Source organism: Leucoraja erinacea, chromosome 18, assembly GCF_028641065.1.
Source record: "Leucoraja erinacea ecotype New England chromosome 18, Leri_hhj_1, whole genome shotgun sequence".
Classification (NCBI taxonomy): Eukaryota; Metazoa; Chordata; class Chondrichthyes; order Rajiformes; family Rajidae; genus Leucoraja; species Leucoraja erinaceus.
This window is the reverse complement of record NC_073394.1, coordinates 10195171-10220972: the sequence shown is the minus strand read 5'-3', so window position 1 is coordinate 10220972 and position 25802 is coordinate 10195171. Positions and strand designations below refer to the sequence as shown.

Below are 25802 nucleotides of genomic sequence, written 5' to 3'. Positions count from 1 at the left end.
GTGCATTGCAATTGACGTGCCAGCCCGCGATGCAACCAGTCGGGATACTTTCTTAAATACACCCGTAAAATCAGAGAGGGATCAGATGTGGAGCTGAGCCAGTGCACTCCACCAACCTGTACTCCACACCAGTGTGATTGCGCCCGTCACTGCGGATGTCCGGTGGCATGGAATCAGCTTTACTGAGTGACCGAATGCAGCAGAATGGTGCTCGAGTAATGGGATTAACACTGGCCGCCGGGGAAACATTAATCAATTGTCTCGTAAGCTCCACTCTAAAAAAAGGTCTTCCTAGGTCATTCTCGTCAGCGATCAGACGATGCATAATCTTCAATCTTCTGCAGACATTGCGTCATTCCATTTCGAGTGAAGATCTAATGCAAAATGTCTCAGATTTTTTTTAATGGAAAGTGTAGCCAAAGCATTACGTGAGTCGTGCTCAAGTATTCTGCCCCGTACACGTCCACCCTTCAGTCCACCCCTCCGGTCAGTTGCCACACTGGCTGCTGGTTCAGGGGCACCATGCTTTTATTTTTCTGGAACGGAACAAGGAGCGAAAGAGATGAGAGAGAGTGGTAGGTACTGCCCAGTCCGTCACAGGTACTGATCTACCTGAGATATATAGGAGTCGCTGCCTCTAGATAGCAGCTAGTAAGTCCCACACCACCAGGATGGTGAATCTGTGGAATTCATTGCCACAGAAGGCAGTGGAGGCCAAGTCAATGAACATTTTTAAGGTAGAGATTGACTGAGTCTTGTCAGGGGTTATGGGGAGAAGGCAGGAGAATGGGGTTAGGAGGGGGAGATAGATCAGCCATGATTGAATGGCATAGACCTGATGGATTGAATAACCTAATTCTGCTCCTATAAATTATAACAAGTTATAAGCTTATGCCCCTGTCCCACTTAGGAAACCTGAATGGAAACCTCTGAAGACTTTGCGCCCAACACAAGGTTTCCGTGGTTGCAGGTGGTTGCCGGAGGTTGCAGGTAGTGGAAGCACGTAGGGAGACTGACAAAAACCTCCGGGAACCGCACGGAAACCTTGGGTGGGGCGCAAAGTCTCCAGAGGTTTCCGTTCAGGTTTCCTAAGTGGGACAGGGGCATTAGGCTGCAGAATGTTGCCCTTGTACTTGGACCCGTGCTGACCCGGTCTACTGCTCTGTGTCACTCCGCAGGTTAACCCACGACATAAGTCTGGAGGAGTTTGAAGATGAAGACTTGTCGGAAATCACGGACGAATGTGGGATCAGCCTCCACTGCAAGGATGGTCTGGCAGCTCGGGTAAGGGCTCGTGATTAGTTACCACGCCGGAGATCAGCACGCTCGCTAGCGTGGGCTGGGGGAAGAGGGCAGCCAGAGGAGCAACAAGGAGAGGAGGTGTGACAGAGGGGAGCAGAGATCAGCTATCACTGCTCAAATAATGAACTGCTATCTACCTCATTGGTGACCCTCGGACTATCCTTGATCACACTTTGCTGGCTTCACCGTGCACTAAACGTTATTCCCTTACCCTGTATCTGTACACTGTAAATGCCTTGATTGTAGTCACGTATTGTCTTTCCGCTGACTGGATAGCACGCAACAAAAGCTTTTCACTGTATCTCGGTACACGTGACAATTTATGTTTAGTTTAGAGATGCAGCACGGTAACAGGCCTTTCGGCCCTCCGGGTCCGCGCCAACCAGCAATCCCCACACATTAACGCTATCCTACACACACTAGGGACAATTTACATTTAAACAAAGCCAATTAACCTACAAACCTGTCTGTCTTTGGAGTGTGGGAGGAAACCGAAGACCTCAGAGAAAACCCACACAGGTCACGGGGAGAACGTACAACCTCCGTACAGACAGCGCCCATAGTCGGGATCGAAGCCAGGTCTCTGGTGCTGTAAGCGCTGTAAGCAGCAACTCTACCGCTGCGCCACCGTGCTGACAATAAACTAAACTGAACTAAGCTTATGTTGGGCAAAGGGAAGGGAGGTTCAAGGTGGAGCTTTTTATCTGCAAAAAAAAATCACTGAGATGGGGCGGTGGTGGAGGCAGATATGATAGTGGTGTTTAAGAGGCTTTTAGATAGTGGCAGGGAATGGAGGAACTTTCTCACCCGAAACACGAAGCTGGTGAGAGTGGCGAAAGCAGGGTTGCATGGGGTTGGGAGGCACTGCATCGTCCAGGCAGAGCCGGCTGCAGGCCAAGTGGCAGAGGGGGGAATGAATACACAAAGCTGCCGACTGGTCAGCTTGGACACGGATGGCCGAATGCCCTGCCCTGCTGCTGTGTGACTGTTTCACGATAGCCTTTGTGGCTTGGGAATGCCGTTGGTGTGGACAATGACTACACCGACTGGGTTTGGCTGAACTCACATAAAGAGGTTTATTTACAGTGAAGGAGGATGGTGGGGAGAAGGTCGAGGTTGCAAGTGGGAAGCAGTCCCTTGACATCGGTCCACAGGTGAGGAGGCACTGATGGTCTCCGGCGTGTCCCAGCGGTACAGTCTTCCTCCAAAAAAATGACTTTGATGGTGTCGAGCTTGTCCAGGCGGTTCAGTTTTGCTCCAAGAGGGGGCACCGGGAGCCTCGGGCATGTCCCGACAGCTCAGTCTTGCCCCAACTCCGCAAGGGGAAGCACAGCTAGTGGAGCGACACCCTCCCTCTCTCCTGCTTCCACTTCAGGGTTGGCCGCAACTGTCCTTGGATCTCAGGAATAGGGTTGCTGAAGTGCAGGTGGGCCAGTCCAATCCCGGCTAATTGGATGCAACAGTTGGTATTCTGGGGTGACCTCAACTCAGTCCGGCAAACCGCTGGTGTCCAGCAGCCAGCTGCTGTCCATGGTGCTGATCTTCAGCTCCTCCTGTCAGTAGCCCGCATTGGTGCGGCATTTAGGGAGGGAGTCGGAGGAACTGGAGCCCAGGAGAGCGGGGGAGCTTGGGGCCCAGAGTAGGGGAACTGGGGCCCCAGAGAGTGGGGGGAACCTGGGCCCTCGAGTAGGGAACTAGGGCCCCATGGTGTCGAGTAACCAGGATACCAGCCAGCATTCAGGATGAACAGGAAGCAAGTCCTTGGTGAGTTGAAGGGCAGTGCGTCTGAGCATCATCTGGTGGGGCAAACACTGAACCACCGGGATTTCCCAGAGGGTGGGTAGCAGATTATTGGGAGTCTTTTGTTTCAAGAAAACCTGATAAGCAGTTAAAGTGGAACCATGATAACACTTGGAAAGTTTTGCATAACATTGAATAAAGAGTTATGCAGATGCAGGATTTGAGTAGATGGAAATATATTAATATTGCTACACCACCCTTCACACTATCCAGGCATCCCAGGACATTGCACTGCCTTTGAAGTGCCATGATTGCTCTGATGAAGGAAATAAGATCGTTTTTGCTGAACATCTGATATAATCCAGGGCAACCATGGGTCAAGGCGATTTTCTCCTCGGCCGTCTTTGTTAAGAGCTGGTAATTTAATATATCATTGCCCTCCAGCTGTGTGTAACTTCCGAAAACTGTCCGATGTCATGGTGGGAGGGAGGGAGAGAGAGTGTGTGTGGGGGGGGGGGGGGGGGGGGGGAGAGGGGAGGAGGGGGAATGGGGGAGAGGGTGGGGGGAGAGAGGGGGGGGGGGGGAATTAGAGGGTGGAGAGAGAGGGAATGATGGGGAGAGGAGGGAATTAGAGGGAGTGGGGGTGTGGAGAGGGGGGGGGGGTGAGGGTGGAGAGGGTGGGGAAGGGGGGGGGGACGAGAGGGGAGAGGGGGGAAATGGGTGTCACAATGTGGGGAGAGAAATGGAGAGGTAATGTTGCAGTAAGGGGAATGAGAAGTGGGGTGAATGTCACATTAAAAGGAAAAGGGGGGGGGTGGTGGGGAGTGTGAGGTCAGGTGGATCAGGTGCAGATTACTTTAACAGCATCATGCCCAGCATGGACATTGTGGGCCGAAGAGCCTGTTCCTGCACTGTGCCATGCTCTGTTCTATAATGCAGCCTGTGAATACTCTGACGAGCTGCTGGTGGAGAGGTGACCTCCGCAAGGTCTCCATCCACAGAGCAATTATCCACAGACTGCCTCCCATCCTCGCGCCTGCAGACCCAGTCCTTGGAGGCCGCGCTCCGTGGACGAGACACTCGAATCCAGGGTCAGAAAAAAAACCCGACGTGCGTCCTGATTTAGTTCCTCCTCAAGGGCAGATACAGGTGCTTTAGAAATGATCCCCAGCAGAAATCTCACTGTGATTTGCCAGCATTGATTACCACGGAGAAATCCCGATTCCAACAATCCAGAAAGATGCAGAGAGATACAGGCCCTTCAGCCCATCGAGTCCGTGGCATACTTCAAACATTCATCTAGACTACTCTGTCCACGACCCTGTTTTATTCTCCTGTTGTACCCATCAATGATTGCATTAATTACCAGCACTCTGGCCGATTCTCAGAGATCAATCAATGGCACGGTGGTGCAGCGGTAGAGTTGCTGCCTCACAGCATCAACCACCCAGGTTCGGTCCTGATTACGAGTGCTGTCTGTGTGGAGTTTGTACGTTCTCTCTGGACCGCGTGGGTTTTCCCCGGATGCTCCGGTTTCCTCCCACACAGTTCCTAGTCTGTGGGATAGAACTAGTGTACAGGTGATCGGTAGTCAGTGCAGACCCAGTGGGCCAAAGGGCCCGTTTCCATGCTGTATCTCTAAACTAAATTATTTAATGGCGGCACAGTGGTGCAGCGATAGAGCTGCTGCCGCGCGGTGCCAGACACCCGGGTTTAATCCTGACCACGGGTGCTGTCTGCGTGGAGTTTGCACGTTCTCCCAGTGACCGCCTGGCGTTTCTCCGGGTACTCCAGCTTCATCCTGCATTCCAAAAGATGCGCAGGTTTGTAGGATAATAGGCTTCTGAAAATCGCCCTTGTATGACATAGAACTAGTGTGAATGGGTGATCAATGGCCGGCATGGACTCGGTGGGCTGAAGGGCCTGTTTCACATGCTGTATCTCTAAGCTAAACAAAAGTAAACCAACCAACCTCAAAAAAATATGCAATGAAAGATGGGGCATTTACAGGGATCTTCAGTGTTTTTTTTCGAGTCACTAAAACAGGCCCTTCCGCCCAACTCATTCACATTAACCAGGATTCCCCATCTACAATGGTCCCATTTACACATTTTTTACGCATATCTCTCTAACCCTTGCCTATCCATGTACCTGTCCAAACATCTTTTAAATGCTGATGTACCACCTGCCTCAATTACCTCCCCTAACAGCTGGTTCCATATACTCACCACTCTCTGTGTTGAAAACCTACCCCTCCGATTCCCATCAAATCTTGCTCCTCTCGTCTTAAACCTACGCCTTTGGGTTTTTGATTTCCCATCAAATCTTGCTCCTCTCATCTTAAGCCTACCGGTTTTGAGAGCCGATAATTGCCACAAGGATATGAATTTTTGATGAATCCAGCCCCAACTTCCTCTCCCAGGGTCAGCCATGATTGAATGGCGGTACAGATGGCTACTCCTGCACCATTTCAGTGGAAGGCCTCGACATTTAAAAGGAGTGTCTCCTCAAATTGGAGACCAAAACCTCTTGCTGCCTGGCACCAGCTATACAACACAGTAGGACCTCCTTGCCAAATCCTCTTGCAATGAAGGCCACAAGTCACCATAGGAAGCCTGAGAGCCGACAATTGCCACAAGGATATGAATTTTTGATGCATCAACTTCCTCTCCCGGGTAACTGATTGTACAGATGGCCTCGCATCAGTGGAAGGCCTCGACATTTAAAAGTGTCTCTTGGACACCTCTTGCTGCCTGGCACCAGCTGTGGCCAAGCGGATAGCATTCCTGCTTCTGAACTGGAAGGGCATGGGTTCAAGTCTCAGCCCAGGGAAAAGCTAAAGGGTTTAGGGGTGGGCGAAGGGGGACGAGTGCGCCAATATGTTGTAAAGGGAATGGTCCTTACAGTGAGGTGAGGGGAGGGGAGGAGGAAGATGTGAGGTAGTAGCATGGTATTGAAGGTTATGGAGGATGAATGGTTGAAAATGGTGACTTGTGCCATTGTGGACCATGGAAGCCTGCATCCATTCTGAGTGGGAGGAGAGGGGGTGAGAACGGGTACAGTGGAGAGGAAGCTATATATAGTTCAGGATAAAGGTAGCACTGGTGTGGAAGTTGGTTGGAACAATTGGAATGGAGATTTGTGAAAGGTGGGAGAATGGAACGGAGTCCTTGCAGAAGGCCAAACACAAAGTGCTCGGGGAACGCAGCAGGTCAGGCAGCAACTGCAGAGGGAAAGACAACGTTCCAAATCTGGAACATCCTTCGGACAGATTGGAGTAGGTGGGAGAAAGCTGGACAAGAGAGTGTGGAGGTGGATCACAGCCAGGCCAGTGATAGATGGATGGACACAAAGTGCTGGAGTAACTCGGCAGGTTGATGTGTGGCCACCCCATTGCAGGAAGGATGACTTAGCAAAGGTTGCAGAAGAAGCTTAGGGGGTATTAGCTATGAGGAGAGGCTGGACAAACCTGGATTCTTTATCTGCATCGCCAGAGGTTGAGGGGAACCTTCTTCTTCTTCTTCTTCCTTGCGTTTGAGGCAGCAGACGTCTGCAGCAGGGTGATGCCATCCGGTTCGATATCCGTGGGTGATGCCCTAAAAAGGGCGCACGCTCCGGGCTGGCGCCGAGCCCCAGCGCTGCCGCTGTCTCTGTCTGTTGTCGTTCGCCTGCCTGAGGTCAGTTGACGGGGCTCACCACTGGGAGGTCGACAACATGAGCCCCAGGGGAGACCTGATAGAAGTATATGAAACTATGAGAGGGTAGACACTCAGAATCTTTTTTCCCCCCAGGGTGGAAATGTCAAAGACTAGAGGGCGTAGCTTTAAGGCGAGAGGGGTAAAGTTTAACGGAGACTAGACCAAGGGGGACCCGTTGGGTTCCGTCCCCTCAACGCGCGGATGGGGGGGGGGGGGGGGGGCCTGTGGCTTCACACACCCACTCTAACCACCCCCCACACACACGGGGGGGGGAGGAAGTGAGGGGGGGAGGTTTTTTCTACACGCAGAGAGTGGTAGATGCCTGGAACATGACTCCAGGGGTGTTGATAGAGGCAGATGCGATCGTGGCATTCAAGAGGCTTTTAGATAGGCATATGGGCATGCAGGGAATGGAGAGATATGGTTCATGTGTAAACAGAGGAGGTTAGTTTATCGTGGCGTTAGGGGTGGCATAGACATTAAGGGCTGAAGGGCCTGTTTCTGTGCTTTATTGTTCTATATTCTATGTTTATATCTGTCGTATCAGTTTAATGAAAGCGGGACATGGGGAATAGAGCCACAAGGCAAAAGCAGGTTGCAATGGGGCAAAAGTGGATCGTGAGGAGATGTGAATGGTAACAGCTCAGATATCACCAACATCTGCTCTCTGTAAGCGCACGGTGTGGATTTTCAGAGTTTTGAGGTCGACGAAGCCCTTTGGGATGTGAGCAAAGCTGCAAGGAAGATGTGGTCCTTATCACACGTTAGATTGGGAAGGTATGAACTTGAAACTCAAGCATTTGTCTGGCCACTTAGTTGATTGCAACTGATCTGTGCAGTTTCCTGCTTTCAGCATCCGACCACAAGTCACTCGGGGCTGAAACCAAGTTATACCCTTGCAATGTCAGACATGCCACTCCAGGTCAGAGTTAGAAGGCCATGGGTTGGATTCCCACTGCCAGGACCCCAGCCCACAACCTGGGTTGGTCCTTCGGTGCAGTCCTGAGTGTGTGTTGCGCCGTCAGAATTGTAGAGCACAGAAACAGGCCCTTCGGCCCAGCTCTTCCATGCCGACCATCTTAAAGAACATTTGGACAGGTTCATGGATAGGAAAGGATTGGAGGGATACCAGTCAAAGCGGACAAATGGAGCAGCCTAGATGCGCACTTGGTCAACATGGAAGATACACACACAATGCTGGAGTAACATAGAAACATAGAAATTAGGTGCAGGAGTAGGCCATTCGGCCCTTCGAGCCTGCACCGCCATGGCTGATCATCCAACTCAGTATCCCGTACCTGCCTTCTCTCCATACCCTCTGATCCCCTTGGCCACAAGGGCCACATCTAACTCCCTCTTAAATATAGCCAATGAACTGGCCTCAACTACCCTCTGTGGCAGAGAGTTCCAGAGATTCCAGTAACATCAGGCAGCAGCACTGGAGAAAAGTAATAGGTGACGTTTTGGGACAAGACCCTTCAGAAGAAGGGTTTCGGCCCGAAACGTTGCCTATTTCCTTCGCTCCATAGATGCTGCTGCACCTGCTGAGTTTCTCCAGCATTTTTGTGTCCCTTCTTCAGACTTCTTGTCTCAATCCGAAACGTCACCTATTCCTTTTCTCTGACCTGCTGAGTTACTCCAGCTTTTTTTTGTTTATCTTCAACCAGCATCTGCAGTTCCTTCTTACACACTTAGTCAACATGGACGAGTTGGGCCGAAGGGCCTGCTTCTACTCTCTATGACTCTGTGGTGCCACGTAACAGAGGGATATGAATACAACTCCACAGGCAGGCTGCAATTTGTTAAACACGATGCAAAATGTGGCAGATGCTGAAAGTTGGCATAAAGTATAACGTTCAGGACTGCAGCTGCCATGGAGGGACAGAGACAGAGTTAATTCTGTAAGGACGATGACTTTTTGCCAGAACTGGAACATTGTTAGGAAGTTTCCAATCAAGTATGGAGGCAGGGATCAGCAGAGACATGGAGAAAGCAAAAGAGCATCGACACAAGAGACTGCAGATGCAGGAATCTTGAGCAAGAAACAAAGGAATTCAGTGGGTCAGGCAGCATCTGTGTAGTGAAATGGATAGATGCTGTTTCGGGTTGGGACCCTTCTTCAGAGAAGGACTTCTGCCTGGAAGGCAAGGCAAGGCAAAGCCATTGTAACTGGTAGAACCGCAGCCTCACAGCACCAGAGACCCGAGTTCGATCCTGACAATGGGCACTGTCTGTGTGGAGTTTGCACCTTCTCCCAGTGGCAGCGTGGGTTTCATCCGGGTGCTCCGGTTTCCTTCCACATCACAAGGACACGCGGGTTTGTAGGTTATTTGGCCGTTGCAAACTGCCCCTGGTGTGTAGGGAGTGGATGCGAATGTAGGATAACGCAGAACTAGTGTGTGAATGGACGATCGATGGCAGGCGTGGACTCGGTGGGCCGAAGGGCCTGTTTCCATGCAGTATCTCACAACTAAACTAAGCAGAAGGATTGGACAGAAGCAATTAAACGGATGAATGGATAGGACAGGTTATGGGCTGTATGTCAGGCAAGTGGGATTAGTGTAGGTGGGACATGTTGGTCGGTGTGGGCAGGTTGGGCTGAAGGGCCTGTCTCCATACTGTGCAACTCTATGATCGGCGGTATAGAATGGGTGGTATAGTGGTTCCAAGACGGAGACTGGAGGAGGAAATAAAATCCCTACAATTAAACGATCACTGTGCCGCTAATTAGCTCTGGAGTTTTATAACAAATTTGTTTGCTCAGTGGGAGGCAGACACGACAACATCAGGGGGTTAATCTTGTGTGTTAAATAAGGACAGCGCTGTTTGTGTAGACAGAAAGGCACCACTATGCATATTGTTCCTTATTGTCGGTGTCTGCAGCGGTCTGTTGCCCTTTAAGCTGCCTAATTTAATTAATTTATTTTATTTTAATTTTTTTAAGCATTAGTAGTTTTTTGTAATATTAAAAATTCAAAAGAATTTAGACTATGTAGGTACAGCACGGAAGCAGGCCCTTCAGCCCATCGAGCCCGCGCCGACCAATGATCCCCGTATACCAATACTATCCTACACACTAGGGACAATTTTACCGAAGCCAATTAACCTCCAAACCTGTACGTCTTTGGAGTGTGGGAGGAAACTGGAGCACCTGTAGAAAACCCACGTGGTCACAGGGAGAACGTACAAACTCCATACAGGCAGAAGCCGAGGTCAGGATTGAACCCGGGTCTCTGGTGCCGTAAAGAGCTGTGCCACTTGGGCGACCTAATCCGTGAGTTCTGGCGAGTTTGCCCTCGACTCATACTCGCAGCATGGTCGACACGAGGTCATAGGAGGTCTTTGTAACTCTCCTTCATGCTCGAGAGTGGTCTCCGCGTACTCGAGGCCTCAGCTAGGTCGCGGCGTTTTTTTCAACATGCTGAAAAATGCCCGCGAGTAAAAAAAAAGGTCGCCATGGAAAAAATCGATACTTTTTTTACTCGTAGGTAGTCAAGTCATAGTAGGTAGTAGTAGGTCGGCATGTTAGTCGTAGGTAATCGAGGGTAGTCGAAGGTAGTCGTAGATAGTCTTCATCATAGTCGAAGGAGGTCTTCAACATGACATTTTTTTCAAACACTTCTAAACTCGCCAATTAGGTCGCCCAAGTGGGACAGCCCCTTAAGGCAGCGACTCTACCGCTGCACCACCATGTCTGCCTCCACCATCACCCCTGGCAGCCTGTTCCAGGCAACATCCATTCTCTGTTTAAAAAAATAAACTTTGCCCCCTACATCTCTTTTACACTTTGCCCCCTCTGACCTCAACGCTGTGGGGGAAATAAACTGGAGGTGAGAAAAGGGCAGAACGTATCGGGGCCGGCAACAGATGACGCCAGGAATGGTGGAGCCCACAATGGCACATTGTTGGTTGGAGAACGTGTGATAACAAGAGGGATGTGAATCTCCAGTCCAAAGAAGGGTCCTGATCTGAAACATCATCTATCCATTTCCCACCTCAGATGCTGCCTGACCCACTGCGTTGCTATATCACTTTTTTTTGGATCATGATTCCAGCATCTGCAGTCTCTTGTGTCTCCTTCACGTTGTGATGTTGATTGAGGGACAAGGAGGGTGAGGGAGGCTGGAGGGGAATTTCTTGACCTCTCATGGAAAAGCTCCATAAAATCTGCCTGAGAAGACAGCCTATTGCCTCTCTCCAACTATGCAGCAATTCCTCAGGACATTACGGAAGCTGGCGGCTACTTGGGATCTCCACAAAGCGTGGAACGTAGAAGAGTACAGTGCTAGAACAGGCTGTTCGGCCCACAAAGTTTGTGCTGGCCATGATAGTTAGTTTACAGAGACAGCACAGAAACAGGCCCTTCAGCCCACCTAGTCGGCACTGACCAATGATCCCCGAACATTAACACTACCCTCCACACACGAGGGACAATCTTACTTTTTTTTAATACCAAGCCAATTAAGCTACAAACCTGTACGTCTTTGGAGGGCAGGAGGAAACTAAAGATCTTGGAGAAAGCCCACACAGGTCACGGGGAGAATTTTCAAACTCCGTACAGACAAGCACCCACAGTCAAGATCGATCCCGGTCTCTGGAAGTGCTTTATCTCTGCGCCACCGTGCCGCCATGTTAAGTTAAGCTCACTCCACCTGTGACACTTGGTCTCCCTCCCTCCATCACCTGCCTGTCCTTGTGCCTGTTTAACTGCCTCTTAAACATTGCTGCTGTATCTGCTCCCACTTCCTCCCTGGCAGTGCGTTCCAGGCACCTATCACATTCAAGGTAGACAAAAGTGCTGGAGAAACACAGCGGGTGCAGCAGCATCTCTGTTGCTGCACCCGCATCTCTGCTGCTGCACCCGCATCTCTGCTGCTGCACCCGCTGAGTTTCTCCAGCACTTTGGTCTACCTTCGATTTTCCAGCATCTGCAGTTCCTTCTTAAACACCTTAAATCACATTCAGCAGCTGCACCCACATTCAAACAATAACTCCCAATCTGCTTTTGTGAAAGATTCCCTCCAGTAGTTTAGTTTAGTTTATTATCACGTGTACCGAGGTACCGGGAAAATCTTTTGTTGCGTGCTAACCAGCTAGCAGAAAGACAATACATGATTACAATTGAGCCATTCACAGTGTACAGATACATGACAAAGGGAATAATGTGAACAACGCTTAGTGCAAGATAAAGTCCAGTAAAGTCCGATCATACATGGTCTGAAAGTCTCTTCTCTCGTGTGGCATGCACAGCCTAAAGTTCTTGGACAACTTGTTCTATTTGATCTTCCGTTTGGGCACGTCGAGTTGATTGCATTAGTCGAAACAGGGCGGACCAGTGAAGGTTGCAATCTTCCACCCCGTCTGAAAGTCTCCAATGAGGTACATAGTGGCTTAGGACTGTTGTTGGTCGGATCAGTTCAGTTCAATATAGTTTATTGTCATGTGTACCGAGGTACAGTGAAAATCTTTTGTTGCATGCTAACCAGCCAGGATTAAAATCGAGCCACTCGCAGTGTACAGATATGTGATTAGTGCAAGGTAAAGCCAGTAAAGTCCAATCAAAGATAGTCTGAGGGTCTCCAAGGAGGTAGATAGTAGTTCAGGACTGCTGTCTGGTTGTGGTAGGATGGCTCAGTTGCCAGATAACAGTGGGAAGAAACTGTCCCTGAATCTGGAGGTGTGTGTTTTCACACTTCTATTCCCTTTGCCTGATGGGAGAGGGGAGAAGAGGGAGTGACCAGGGTACATATAACCATATAATAACCATATAACAATTACAGCACGGAAACAGGCCATCTCGGCCCTACAAGTCCATGCCGAACAAATTTTTTTCCCCTTAGTCCCACCTGCCTGCACTCGTACCATAACCCTCCATTCCCTTCTCATCCATATGCCTATCCAATTTATTTTTAAATGATACTAATGAACCTGCCTCCACCACTTCCACTGGGAGCTCATTCCACACCGCCACCACTCTCTGCGTAAAGAAGTTCCCCCTCATATTACCCCTAAACTTCTGTCCCTTAATTCTGAAGTCATGTCCTCTTGTTTGAATCTTCCCTATTCTCAAAGGGAAAAGCTTGTCCACATCAACTCTGTCTATCCCTCTCATCATTTTAAAGACCTCTATCAGGTCCCCCCTTAACCTTCTGCGCTCCAGAGAATAAAGACCTAACTTATTCAACCTATCTCTGTAACTTAGTTGTTGAAACCCAGGCAACATTCTAGTAAATCTCCTCTGTACTCTCTCTATTTTGTTGACATCCTTCCTATAATTGGGCGACCAAAATTGTACACCATACTCCAGATTTGGTCTCACCAATGCCTTGTACAATTTTAACATTACATCCCAGCTTCTATACTCAATGCTCTGATTTATAAAGGCTAGCATACCAAAAGCTTTCTTTACCACCCTATCTATATGAGATTCCACCTTCAAGGAACTATGCACGGTTATACCCAGATCCCTCTGTTCAACTGTATTCTTCAATTCCCTACCATTTACCATGTACGTCCTATTTTGATTTGTCCTGCCAAGGTGTAGCACCTCACATTTGTCAGCATTAAACTCCATCTGCCATCTTTCAGCCCATTTTTCCAAATGGCCTAAATCACTCTGTAGACTTTGGAAATCCTCTTCATTATCCACAACACCCCCTATCTTGGTATCATCTGCATACTTACTAATCCAATTTACCACACCTTCATCCAGATCATTGATGTACATGACAAACAACAAAAGGACCCAACACAGATTCCTGAGGCACCCCACTAGTCACCTGCCTCCAACCCGATAAACAGCCATCCACCATTACCCTCTGGCTTCTCCCATTCAGCCACTGTTGAATCCATCTTGCTATTCCTGCATTTATACCCAACAGTTGAACCTTCTTAACCAACCTTCCATGAGGAACCTTGTCAAAGGCCTTACTAAAGTCCATATAGACAACATCCACTGCTTTACCCTCGTCAATTTCCCTAGTAACCTCTTCAAAAAATTCAAGAAGATTAGTCAAACATGACCTTCCAGGCACAAATCCATGTTGACTGTTCCTAATCAGACCCTGTTTATCTAGATGCTTATATATATTGTCTCTAAGTATCTTTTCCATTAATTTGCCCACCACTGAAGTCAAACTAACAGGTCTATAATTGCTAGGTTTACTCTTAGAACCCTTTTTTAACAATGGAACAACATGCGCAGTATGCCAATCCTCGGGGACTATTCCCGTTTCTAATGACATTTGAAATATTTCTGTCATAGCCCCGGCTATTTCTACACTAACTTCCCTCAATGTCCTAGGGAATATCCTGTCAGGACCTGGAGACTTATCCACTTTTATATTTTTCAAAAGTGTCAGTACTTCTTTTACTTTGAACCTCATAGTATCCATAGCTACTCTACTAGTTTCCCTTACCTCACATAATTCAATATCCTTCTCCTTGGTGAATACCGAAGAAAAAAAATTGTTCAATATCTCCCCCATCTCTTTTGGCTCTGCAGATAGCTGTCCACTCTGTCTCTCCAATGGACCAATTTTATCCCTCCTTATCCTTTTGCTATTAATATAGCTGTAGAAACCCTTTGGATTGACTTTCACCTTACTTGCCAAAGCAACCTCATATCTTCTTTTAGCTTTTCTAATTTCTTTCTTAAGATTCTTTTTACATTCCTTATACTCCTCAAGCACCTCATTTACTTCATGCTGCCTTTAATTATTGTAGATCTCCCTCTTTTTCCGAACAAGATGTCCAATTTCCCTTGAAAACCAGGGCTCTTTCCAATTTTTACTGTTTCCTTTCAACCGAACAGGAACATAAAGATTCTGTACTCTTAAAATTTCCCCTTTAAATGTCCTCCATTTCTCTTCTACATCTTTCCCATAAAACAAAATGTCCCAGTTCACTCCTTTTAAATCATCTCGCATCGCATCAAAGTTAGCCTTTCTCCAATCAAAAATCTCAACCCTAGGTCCAGTTCTGACCCTCTCCATAGTTATATTGAAACTAATGGTATTGTGATCACTGGACCCGAAGTGCTCCCCAACGCATACCTCCGCCACCTGTCCAGTCTCATTTCCTAACAGGAGGTCCAGCACTGCCCCTCCTCTAGTAGGTACCTCTATGTATTGCTGCAAAAAACTATCCTGCACACATTTTACAAACTCCAACCCATCCAGCCCATTTACAGAATGTGTTTCCCAGTCTATGTGTGGAAAGTTGAAATCTCCCACAATCACTACCTTGTGCTTACTACTAATCTCTGCTATCTCCTTACATATTTGCTCTTCCAATTCTCGTTCCCCGTTTGGCGGTCTATAATACACCCCTATAAGTGTTGCTACACCTTTCCCACTTCTCAATTCCACCCAAATAGCCTCCCTAGATGAGCCCTCCAATCTATCCTGCCAAAGCACTGCTGTAATATCTTCCCTGACTAGCAATGCAACACCTCCACCTCTTGCCCCTCCAATTCTATCACACCTGAAGCAACGAAATCCTGGAATATTTAGTTTCCAATCACAGCCCTCCTGCAACCACGTTTCACTGATCGCCACAACATCATACTTCCAGGTGTCTATCCAGACTCTAAGCTCATCCACCTTTCTTACAATGCTCCTAGCATTAAAATATGCACATTTAAGAAAACCCCCGTCTCTTATTCTCTGTTTATTTCCTTTTTTTTCTTTCTCCTCTTGTGTCCGAGTGCTTCCCATTTCTGCTTCCTGCCTCCCATTCTGTCTACTACCTTTTGCTATTTGAGTCCCTCGCCCCAACCATTCTAGTTTAAAGTCTCCCCAGCTGCCTTTGCAAATTTCCCCGCTAGGATATTGGTCCCCCTCGGGTTCAAGTGCAACCCATCCTTTCTGTACAGGTCCCACCTTCCCCAAAATAAGTCCCAATGATCCAGGAACTTGAATCCCTGCCCTCTGCACCAGTCTTTCAGCCACGCATTTATCCTCCACCTCGCTCCATTCCTACTCTCACTGTCGCGTGGCACAGGCAGTAATCCTGAGATTGTTACCTTTTTGGTCCTTTTTCTTAACTCTCCTCCCAACTCCCTAAATCCTCCCTTCAGGACCTCTTCCCTTTTTTTACCTATGTCATTGGTACCTATATGTACCACGACCTCAGGCTCCTCTCCCTCTGATTTAAGGATATCTTGGATGCGTTGAGACACGTCCGAGACCTTGGCACCAGGGAGGCAGACCACCATCCTGGTCTCCCGACTGCGTCCACAGAATCGCCTATCCGACCCCCTAACAATAGAGTCCCCAATTAATATTGCCCTCTTTTTTCCCTACCTTTTGGAGCAACTGGGCCGGTCTCTGTGCTGGAGGCCCGTCCGCTGTCACTACCCCGGGGTAGGCTGTCACCCCCTTCCGTACTCAAACAGGAGTACTTATTTGCGAGGTGTACCGACATTGGAGTACTCACTCGTTCCTGCCTCTGCCCGTTGCCCTTCCTTAGCGTGACCCACATGTCTCTCTCCCGTGGTTTTTGAGTGACCACCTCTCTATAACTCCCCTCTATGACCTCCTCACTCTCTCTGATCAGAGCGAGGTCATCGAGCTGCTGCTCCAGGATCCTAATACGGTCCCTTAGGAGCCCCATCTCGCTGCACCTGGTGCAGATGTGGACGTCTGGAGAGCCATCCGACACCATGACCTCCCACATCTGACATCCAGAACAGTACACTGCTCTGACTGTCATTCTCCCGCCTTACCCTGGATCTGATACCAGTATAATACAATAGAAACTGCTGGGAGAAATCAGCAGGTATCTGACTCACAACAGCTGCTCCCTCGTGACCTTTAAACTGCACCTTTATTATATAAACAAAAAGCACTGTACCTTTAGCTCACTGTACCTTAACTAAAGCACTGTACCTTTAACCAGAAAGCACAAATGCTAACCTGATGTTGCACCCAATCAGCTGCTTCCTCTAGTCTGCTTCCACCAATCAGCGGCTTCCACCAGAACCCTCACTATGGAGTGTGGAACGTTACGGATTTTGGTAAAAAAGCCCTGACCCTCCTCTACTGCTCACCAATGGTCCTGGGCCTCTGTGAAAACAAGCCACGCGCCCGATTTATATACTCACCGCCCTGACCCTCCTCTACTGCTTGTCAACTTGTACAACTTGTCCTTGATTAGGAATGGTTCTCTACTAGAGCGTGACGTCAAGAATGCCAATGTGCAAAATCCATATCCCTCCACTCCCTGTATGTGTCTATCTAAAAGCCTCTTAAACATCACTAATGTATCTGCCCCCACCACCAACACTGGCAGCATATTCCAGGCATCCTCCACTCACTGTGTTAATAAAAGACTTGCCTCAACCCATTCCACATTCTCGCACTTCCTCCTTGTCTCTCTCTCCTGCTCCAGCTGCTCCATTTTGAGCCATTTTCCCAACACCGAGTTGAATCCACACACCACTTATAGCAATGCCCTTGGCTCCCCACCTCGCTGCCCTGGAGTCCGCAGCCTAAACCTTGCTGCCTCTCGACCACCCTTCCCCTCTTCGTAACCCTCTTTAATAGCGCCCTTATTATAGCAGCTTGCTGCCGTCACCTTTAATGCCCCCATGTATGGCTTGGTGTCAAAGTTCATTCACTAACACTCCCGCAAAGCAACTCACAAATGCTTCCCACTGTGCAGAAGGAGCCAAATACATTCAAGTTGCAGCGTTTGTTGCAAGTCGAATTCTACTCTTGTCACAAATGATTCTGGGAACGGTATTGGGATTTTCGACAGCGGGCCGCGAGCTTTCTTCCGGATTGTCCATTCGAGCTGCTAATCAGTCTACCATGAACGAGCATTTAATGGGGTTGCGGCCAAGCCTGAGGTAAAGTGGATGAATCTGTGCAGCATGGGCTGGAGGGAGGAGATGCTGCGATATGTTGGTGATATGCAGAGTACTGCCCTACCGGCTACAGGTTCAGCAAGGCTGTGGGAGATGGAATGAAGAGTGGGGCTAACAGTGATCCAGCAGCGATACGATGCACAGAGTGGCCTGTGTGGCCATTCAATGGCCCGTGTGTCATCATTCGTCGCTTCTGTCGAGCCTGTGTTTGTTTCTGATTCAATGTTGTTGATATCTCTCTTTAACGAGCAGGGAGATTTCCTGTCGGATTAGCCAAGGCAATTGCATCATTTTAACCCTTCCCCCGGGCACTGATTTACAACTGTAAAACGCGGCTTTCCGCGGACGAACTCCAACCCCCTCACTGTCCACTCTTTGTGTGTGTGTGTGTGTCCCCCTCCCCCCTTTGTCAGTCCCGGGTGACCCTGGAGGCCAACAACACTGCCACCACCAGTGGAAAGGACAGGCGTACCATTCAGGCGGAGATGCTGCAGCTGGACCTGATAGACGCCACGGACGAGACGGAGCAGGAGGAAGAGGACAATGGCCGGCGGAGGGAGACCAAGCCCGTCGGCATGGCGGCCTACAGACCCAAGAGGCCGACGACCCTGAACCTCTTCCCCCAGGTTCCACGCTCGCAGGTAAGGCTGCAGGGACCAGCCACAATTCACCGCTTCCTTCGAACAATCCCCGCTGCCGATTGTCCCCACCCCCTCACCCTTTAACACCGCTTACTTTGCCGGTACGCGACGAGGCGCTATCCTGTAAAAATGAGACGTCTTGGACTTTTGTGTGCTTTTGTTTTGGTCTCCTAATTTGAGGAAGGACATTCTCGAGGGAGTGCAGCGAAGGTTCATCAGGTTAATTCCCAGAATGGCGGGCCTGGCATATGATGAAAGAATGGGTCGACTGGGCTTGTATTCACCGGAATTTTGAAGGATGAGAGGAAAGTTTATAGAAACATATAAAACTCTTAAGGGATTGGGCAGGCTAGTTGCAAGGAAAAAAATTCCCAATGTTGGGGGAGTCCAGAACCGGTGGTAACAGTTTAAGAATAAGGTGTAGGCCATTTAGCACTGAGGTGAGGAAAAACGTTGTCACCCAGAGAGTTGTGAATCTGTGGAATTCTCTGCCACAGAAGGCAGTGGAGGCCAATTCACCGGATGTACTATTGAATTGAATTGAATTGAATCCTTTATTTGTCATTCAGACCTTTCGGTCTGAACGAAATGTCGTTGCCTGCAGCCATACATGTAATAATAAACAACACACAATAAACACAAATTAACATCCACCACAGTTAGTTCACCAAGCACTTCCTCACTGTGATGGAGGCAAAAGTCTTAGGGTTGCTGTCTCTTCCCTCCTCTTCTCCCTCTGCGCCGAGGCGATACCCCACCAGGCGATGGTAAGTCAGTCCCGCGGTTCAAGTTCCGCAGCCCGGGGGTGGTCGAAGCTGCCGCCCTCCAGCAGTTGTTGCCACGGGAGCTCCGGAAAACAGGCATCAACCTGTGACCCGCGAGCTCCCGACGATGTCACCCACTGGCGCGCGACCGAGCCCCGGATTCAGGTCGCCGCCGCCGCCAGACCGGAGCACCGTCTCCGCCCCGCACCGGAGCCCACACGGGAGCGTCTCCGCCCCGCACCGGGCCGCCCACACGGGAGCGTCTCAGCCCCGCACCGGGCTCCTAAAGAAAGAGTTAGATTTAACTCTTAGGGCTAAAGGAATCAAGGGATATGGGGAGAAAGCAGGAACGGGGTATTGATTTTGTATCACATTGAATGGCGGTGCCGGCTCGAAGGGCCGAATGGCCTACACCAGCACCTATTTTCTATGTTTACCAGGTACATGACCACTAACACACCCGATACTAGACAGGCCCCACCAGGTTATTAATCCGAAGCTCAGGTTGAAGGAGATATCTGTGGCTTCACTCAATCTCTGAGTCGCAGACCGACTACTTTCGCAGTAGACTGCTGTCCGCTGATGTGATTACCAGCTCCGCTACACATTCTGAAGAAGGGACTCCACCCCAAACGTCACCCATTCCTTCTCTCCAGAGATGCTGCCTGTCCCGCTGAGTTACTCCAGCATTTTGTGTCTATCTTCGGTTTAAACCAGCATCTGCAGTTCCTTCCTACCCACTACACATAATGTCAGCCTTGCAGCCATCAGTAATGTAGTGGCTATTGGCTTCCTACAAATTGTGACTGTGGGAGATATGACAACACCGAAATCCATTGCTGATATAATTAGATTGTCTTAATGGCCCACATAAAGTAGCAGCAATGTACTTAGCTGCTAATAAATTAATGCCTGACACTGCCGGGTGAAATCTGTGTAAGAACTTGGATTTTTATAGCACCTCTCACCATCCCTGTTAGGTGATTAAGGCACAGATCAAAGTCGCGCTGAAGTGTCGACACCAAGAGCTGCCCATGCTGGAATCCTGAGCAAAACTGGAAGTGCTGCAGTAACTCAGCGGGTCAGTCAGCATCTGTGGTGGGCATGGATAGGCCACGTTCTGGGTTGGGACCCTTCTTCAGACTGATTGTAGTAAGGGGGGAGTGCTACAAAGCCTGGCAAGTGATAGGTGGATACAGGTGAGAGGGGATAGTGACAAAGACTAGAGGTGAAAAGGAGCCAAAAGGGCATCAGATAAAGAGAGAAGATGTAAAGCCAGAGGGAGGGATATAGGGGAGTGGGTGAGGCCAGAGAAATGGGCAAGCACCAAGGTAGACGGGTACGGGGAGGAGAGAGGCAGTGAGGGCCATGACTTAATATTGAAAAATGCAATGTACACAATGTTGGGATGTAAGCGACCATGTTGAGCTGTTGCTCCGGGTCTTACTCTGGGAATTAACCTCCAAATCCTCCCACATTCCAAAGACATCCGGGTTTGTAGAATGTAGAGCGTGGCTGACATGGAGATAATGCAGATTTGATATGAATGGGCGATCAGTGATCAGCATGAATTCTGTGGGCTGAAGGGCCTGTTTTCATACTGTATCTGTAACATTAAAACTAAAATGGCTGCTGTTTTTTCCTGTATAACTTCATTACGTAAGCTTCCAAGCACTTTGGAGCATTCTGAGATTGCAAAGGGCACGGAGCAAATAGTTTATAGTTTGTGGAAACAGGCCCTTCGGCCCACCGAATCCGTGCAAAACTAGCGATCCCCATTACATTAGCACACACTACACACTGGGGACAATTAAATTTTTTTACCAAAGCCAGTTGTGGTAGGTTAATGCATGGCTTGAATCGAACTTTTCATCGCCCGGCGCGGCCCGGCCGTGGGATCTTCACTCGCCCGGCGGGGGCTTCAATATCGGGAGCCTCGATCGCCTCGACGCAGCAGTTTGACTGCTGGAAGAAGCGAGGAAGAGATAAGACTTTTTTTACCTTCCATCACAGTGAGGAGGTGCGTGGAGGAGAGTCCCTGTGATGGATGTTTGTGTAAAATTGATGTAACCGTGTGTTTTATTTGGTTTTTATTGTTAGGACTTTATGACAATGACATTTCGATCAAATTCTTTTTGAATGACAAATAAATTCAATTCAATTCAATTCAAACCTGTACGTCTTTGGAGTGTGGGGAAAGCCCACGCAGGTCACGGGGAGAACGTACAAACTCCGCACAGACAGCCAGGATCGAACCCGGGTCCCTGGCGCTGTAAGGCAACAACTCTATCGCTGTGCTACTGCACTGCCCTTGCCTACAAACCATTCTTTCCTGAAAGAAGTAAGCTTGCTCGGAGCCCGGCACAACCCCAGGAATGTTGGAAGCATCTCAGTATTTGAGGGATTTATTGAAATATATTCGCTGCTATGGTGCAAGGAGTTACTGGCTGGGCAGATGCATGATGTGTTCAAATCCACAAGAATCAACCAAAATAGATCAGTCAGGATAAGTACATCAACTGCTGTGAAACCTTAATACTCAGGATAAAGTCCAACACTGCCTATAAGCAGCAAAACACAAAGTGCTGGAGGAACTCAGCGGGTCAGGCAGCATCTGTGGAGGGAAATGGACAGACGACATCTCAGGTCGGGACCCTCCCTCGGAGTGACCCGTGGAACACCTCCAGCACTTGTGTAGGAAGGAACTGCAGATGCTGGTTTACACCAAAGATAGGCACAAAATGCTGGAGTAACTCAGCGGGACGGGCAGCATCTCTGGATGGAAGGAATAGGTGATGTTTCCGGTCGGGACAAAGTGTCTCGACCCGAAACGTCACCCATTCCTTCTCTCCAGAGATGTTGCCCGTCCCGCTGAGTTACTCCAGCATTTTTTGATTATTCTCCAGCACTTTGTGTTTTGCTCAAGATCCCGGCATCTGCAGTTCCTTTTGTCTCCATTGAAATGCCTCTTGTTGGCAATGCCAAGGGGGGGACATTAATGGGAGAGCATGGTGGCAAGGTCATGGTCAGAGGGTAGGTATGAGGAGGTGCCAGATAGCTAGCGAAGGCCATGTACACGGGATAGGCAGTGTGAAGAAAGGTACTGACCTGACATGTCATTTGTCCACGTCCTCCAGAGATGCTGCCTGACCCGCTGAATTAAGGGCTTGTCCCACGGGCATGCGACCTGCATGTGGCAAGCGCGACCTAAAGGGCCTGTCCCACCAGCATGTGCCTGCATGCGGCAAGCGCGACCTAACGTGGTCGCTTGAGCCGTACGGCCTCGCGGGGCCGGTCCCACTTCGATCACCGGAGCCGTATGGAGTTGTGCGGAGCTGGTCCCGACATCGCGCGGGGCTCCGAAAAACTGACCGCGTTTAAAAATTCCGCGCGGCAATGACCTGCCGGCCTGCAGCTGCCTTGACGCCGTGTCACTCACTCGACCTCCGCGTGGCTCCTGCTTCTGGTTTGGTCGCGCTTGCCGCATGCCATATGGCTCAAGCGACCACGTTAGGTCGTGCTTGCCGCATGCAGGCCGCATGCCCGTGGGACAGGCCCTTAACTCCAGCACTTTGGTTCTTTATTCTCACATGGACCGAGGTACAGTTCAGTAAATGATCACTGTACATAAACACAATCCCAGATTAAGTACAGAGTGTCCTATGAGGGGATATTAATGACTCTGTTTCACACTATCTTTACCCCACTGCCCAAAGTTGTGGTCAATTACCAGGTGGCACAGTAGAGTTGCTGCCTCACTGCGCCAGAGACCCGGGTTCGATCCTGACTGCAGCTGCTGTCTGTACAGAGTTTGTACGTTCTCTCTGTGACCGCGTGGGTTTTCTCCGGGTGCTGCGGTTTCCTCCCACATTCCAAAGACGCGCAGGTTTGTAGGTTAATTGGCTTCTGTAAATTGCCCCCAGTGTGTAGGATAGAGCTAGTGTACGGGGTGATTGTTGGTTGGCCTGGGCTCGGTGGGGCTGAGTGCCCTGTTTTCACGCTGTAACTCTTGAAACTAAAACTAAAAACAGCCGCAGTCTTCTCTGAATACGTTTTTTTTTAAAATCCCTGTGTGGACATGATCGTCATTGTCCGACGTTGCCCCGGCAACCTGTTGAAAAGATGTCGCGTGGCCCCGTTGTGTCAGCAGCCTCTCCCGTCCCAGCCCCACGTGACCTCCTTTGTTCTCCCACCACAGGACACGCTGAATAACAACTCATTTGGCAAAAAGTACAGCTGGCAGGAAAAAGTCTCTCGATCGTCCTCCCCGCTGAAGACAGGTACGTGTATCCGCACTGCCCGCTCCATGAGGTATCGGAGCTGAACCCTCCAGGCCGAATATGTTGTGCCAGGCCACTCACCCGGTAAAATCCTGGTGTACGAGTGTAATTGAAGGGCTGGTTTTAAAGACAATGTATTGATCGTTAGGAGGGACAACAAGTTTGGTTTGTTTGGTTGAGTTTAGTTTATTGTCATGTGTGCCGAGTTACAGTGAAAAGCTTTAGTTGCGTGCCAACCAGTTAAAAACCAGGATATTTCTAAAATGGAGATTGACAGATTCTTCAATAGAAAATTAAAAACGATACATTAAATATTTTAAGTGAAAAACGGCGCAGGTGTATTCCTAATTCATATTACCATTGTTCAGGTTGAAATACAGGTGTCGGGGGTTATGGGGAGAAGGCAGGAGAACAGGGTTGAGAGGGAAAGATAGAACAGCCATGACGGGGTAGACTTGATGGGCCGAATGGCCTAATTCTGCTACTGGAACAAAAACAAAAAAGACAGTCAGCGGAAAGACTATACAATGATTGCAACCGAGCCATCTACAGCGTACAGATAATTGATAAAGGGAGTAACGTTTAGTCCAGTAAAGTCTGATTAAAGATAGTCCGAGGGTCTCCATTGAGGTAGATGGTAGCTCAGGACTGCTCTCTAGTTGTTGATAGGGTGGTTCAGTTGCCTGATAAACTATTGCCCTGGATGGCGTAAAGCAGAGCAGCAGACTGATCTGTTTCACACAGAGAGAGTGGTGAATCTGTGGAATTCCCTCCCACAGAAGGTAGTTGAGGCCAGTTCATTGGCTATATTTAAGAGGGAGTTAGATGTGGCCCTTGTGGCTAAAGGGATCATGGGGTATGGAGAGAAGGCAGGTATGGGATACTGAGTTGGATGATCAGCCATGACCATATTGAATGGCGGTGCAGGCTCGAAGGGCCGAATGGCCTACTCCTGCACCTATTTTCTATGTTTCTATGTTCTCAGGGGAGCCGGGGTGGGTGAAGCTGGGCCAAGAAGCCAGGTGGGTTAAGAAGCTTAGAGCGGAAGGAGAGATTCAGGAGGGGAATTCCGTTCCCGGGTGGTGGGATGAACAAAGGATGAAGGTGATGTGCAGAACAGGAGAGTCTGGCAGAGGTGGCACAGTGGTAGAGTCGCTCTTTTACAGCACCAGAGATCCAGGTTCGATCCTGACTACGGGTGCTGTCTGTACGGAGTTGGCACGTTCTCCCTGTGACCGCGTGGGGTTTTCACTGGACACTCCAGTTTCCCCCCACATCCCAAAGACGTGCGGGTTAATTGGGATGCTCGTTGGCTCCTGTAAATTGTTCCTGGTGTATAGGATTGAACGAGTGTACGGGTGGTTGCTGGTCGGCGTGGACTCGGTGGGCCGAAGGGCCTGTTTCCACGCTGTATCTCTAAACTAAACTTTAAAAAAAGAGACCCTGAAGGATTGCGGACCCGGGAAAGGCCACAGAGATGGGGGGGTGAGGAGAAGGGTTTTGAAGATGAAGTTGGGCATTGTAGCACTGAGTTGTTTCAGGAGTGGAGTCTGGCTTGCTCGGTGAGTCTGACGGTGTTGGCTGGAAATGGCAGGACAGAGTGTAATCTGGTGGTACCAGCGGGGGTAGGAGGAGGGGAGTGGGGGGGGGGGGGGGTGATGGGGTGAGTTGAGAGGAGGGAGGAGGAGTTTAGAGAAGGGGACAGGGAGGAGTGGTTGCAAAGGGCTGGGGTCAGACAGGGCGTAATGTGTAGGAAGGAAGTACAGATGCCGGCTTAAACCGAAGATAGACACAAAATGCTGGAGTAACTCAGTGGGACAGGCAGCATCTCTGGAGAAAATGAACAGGTTACATTCCGGGTCGAGATCTTTTTCAGTCCGAAGAGGGTCTCTTAAAACCGAATATTCAGCGAGATGACCCGAGAGGTTTCAAATATGGTTGCGCCTTTAGAATTATACCTCTAAAGTAACTCCAGCACAATGGGCTGCACTGTGGTGCAGCGGTAGAGTTGCTGCCTTACAGCGCCACAGACCCAGGTTCGATCCTGACTACGGGTGCTCTCTGTACGGAGTTTGTACGTTCTCCCGTATTCCCTGTGACCACGTGGGCTTTCTCTGGGTGCTCCAGTTTCCTCCCACACTCCAAAGACATACAGGTTTATAGGTTGTGTAGGAAGGAACTGCAGATGCTGGATTAAACCGAGGATAGACACAAAAAGCTGGCATAACTCAGCGGGACGGACAGCACCTCTGGAGCGAAGGAAAGAGTGATTTTTTGGGTCGAGGCCCTTCTTCAGTCTGAAGAATGGTCTCTCCCCCCCCTCCAAACATAACCCATTCTTGCTATCCAGAGATGCTGCCTGTGTCGCTGAGTAACTCCAGCTTTATGTGTGTATCTCAGGTTTATAGGTTAATAGGTGTCAGTAAAAATTAGTGTTTAGGATAGTCTAGTGTACAGGGTGATCGCTGATCGGCGTGGTCTCGGTGGGCTGAAGGGTCTGCTTCTGC

General features: G+C 49.4%; 1 protein-coding gene across 3 annotated transcripts in view; it reads left to right on the top strand.

Annotated features, from left to right (window-relative positions):
• mapk8ip1b (mitogen-activated protein kinase 8 interacting protein 1b) overlaps positions 1 to 25802 on the top strand; it is a 90194-nt gene that overhangs the window by 38629 nt on the left and 25763 nt on the right. For all 3 annotated transcript variants that reach the window (XM_055649271.1, XM_055649273.1, XM_055649272.1), the window contains exons 2-4: positions 1179 to 1284; positions 18024 to 18251; positions 23214 to 23295. In XM_055649271.1, coding sequence (XP_055505246.1) covers positions 1179 to 1284; positions 18024 to 18251; positions 23214 to 23295 — 416 coding nt within the window. The remainder of the gene's footprint in view (positions 1 to 1178; positions 1285 to 18023; positions 18252 to 23213; positions 23296 to 25802) is intronic.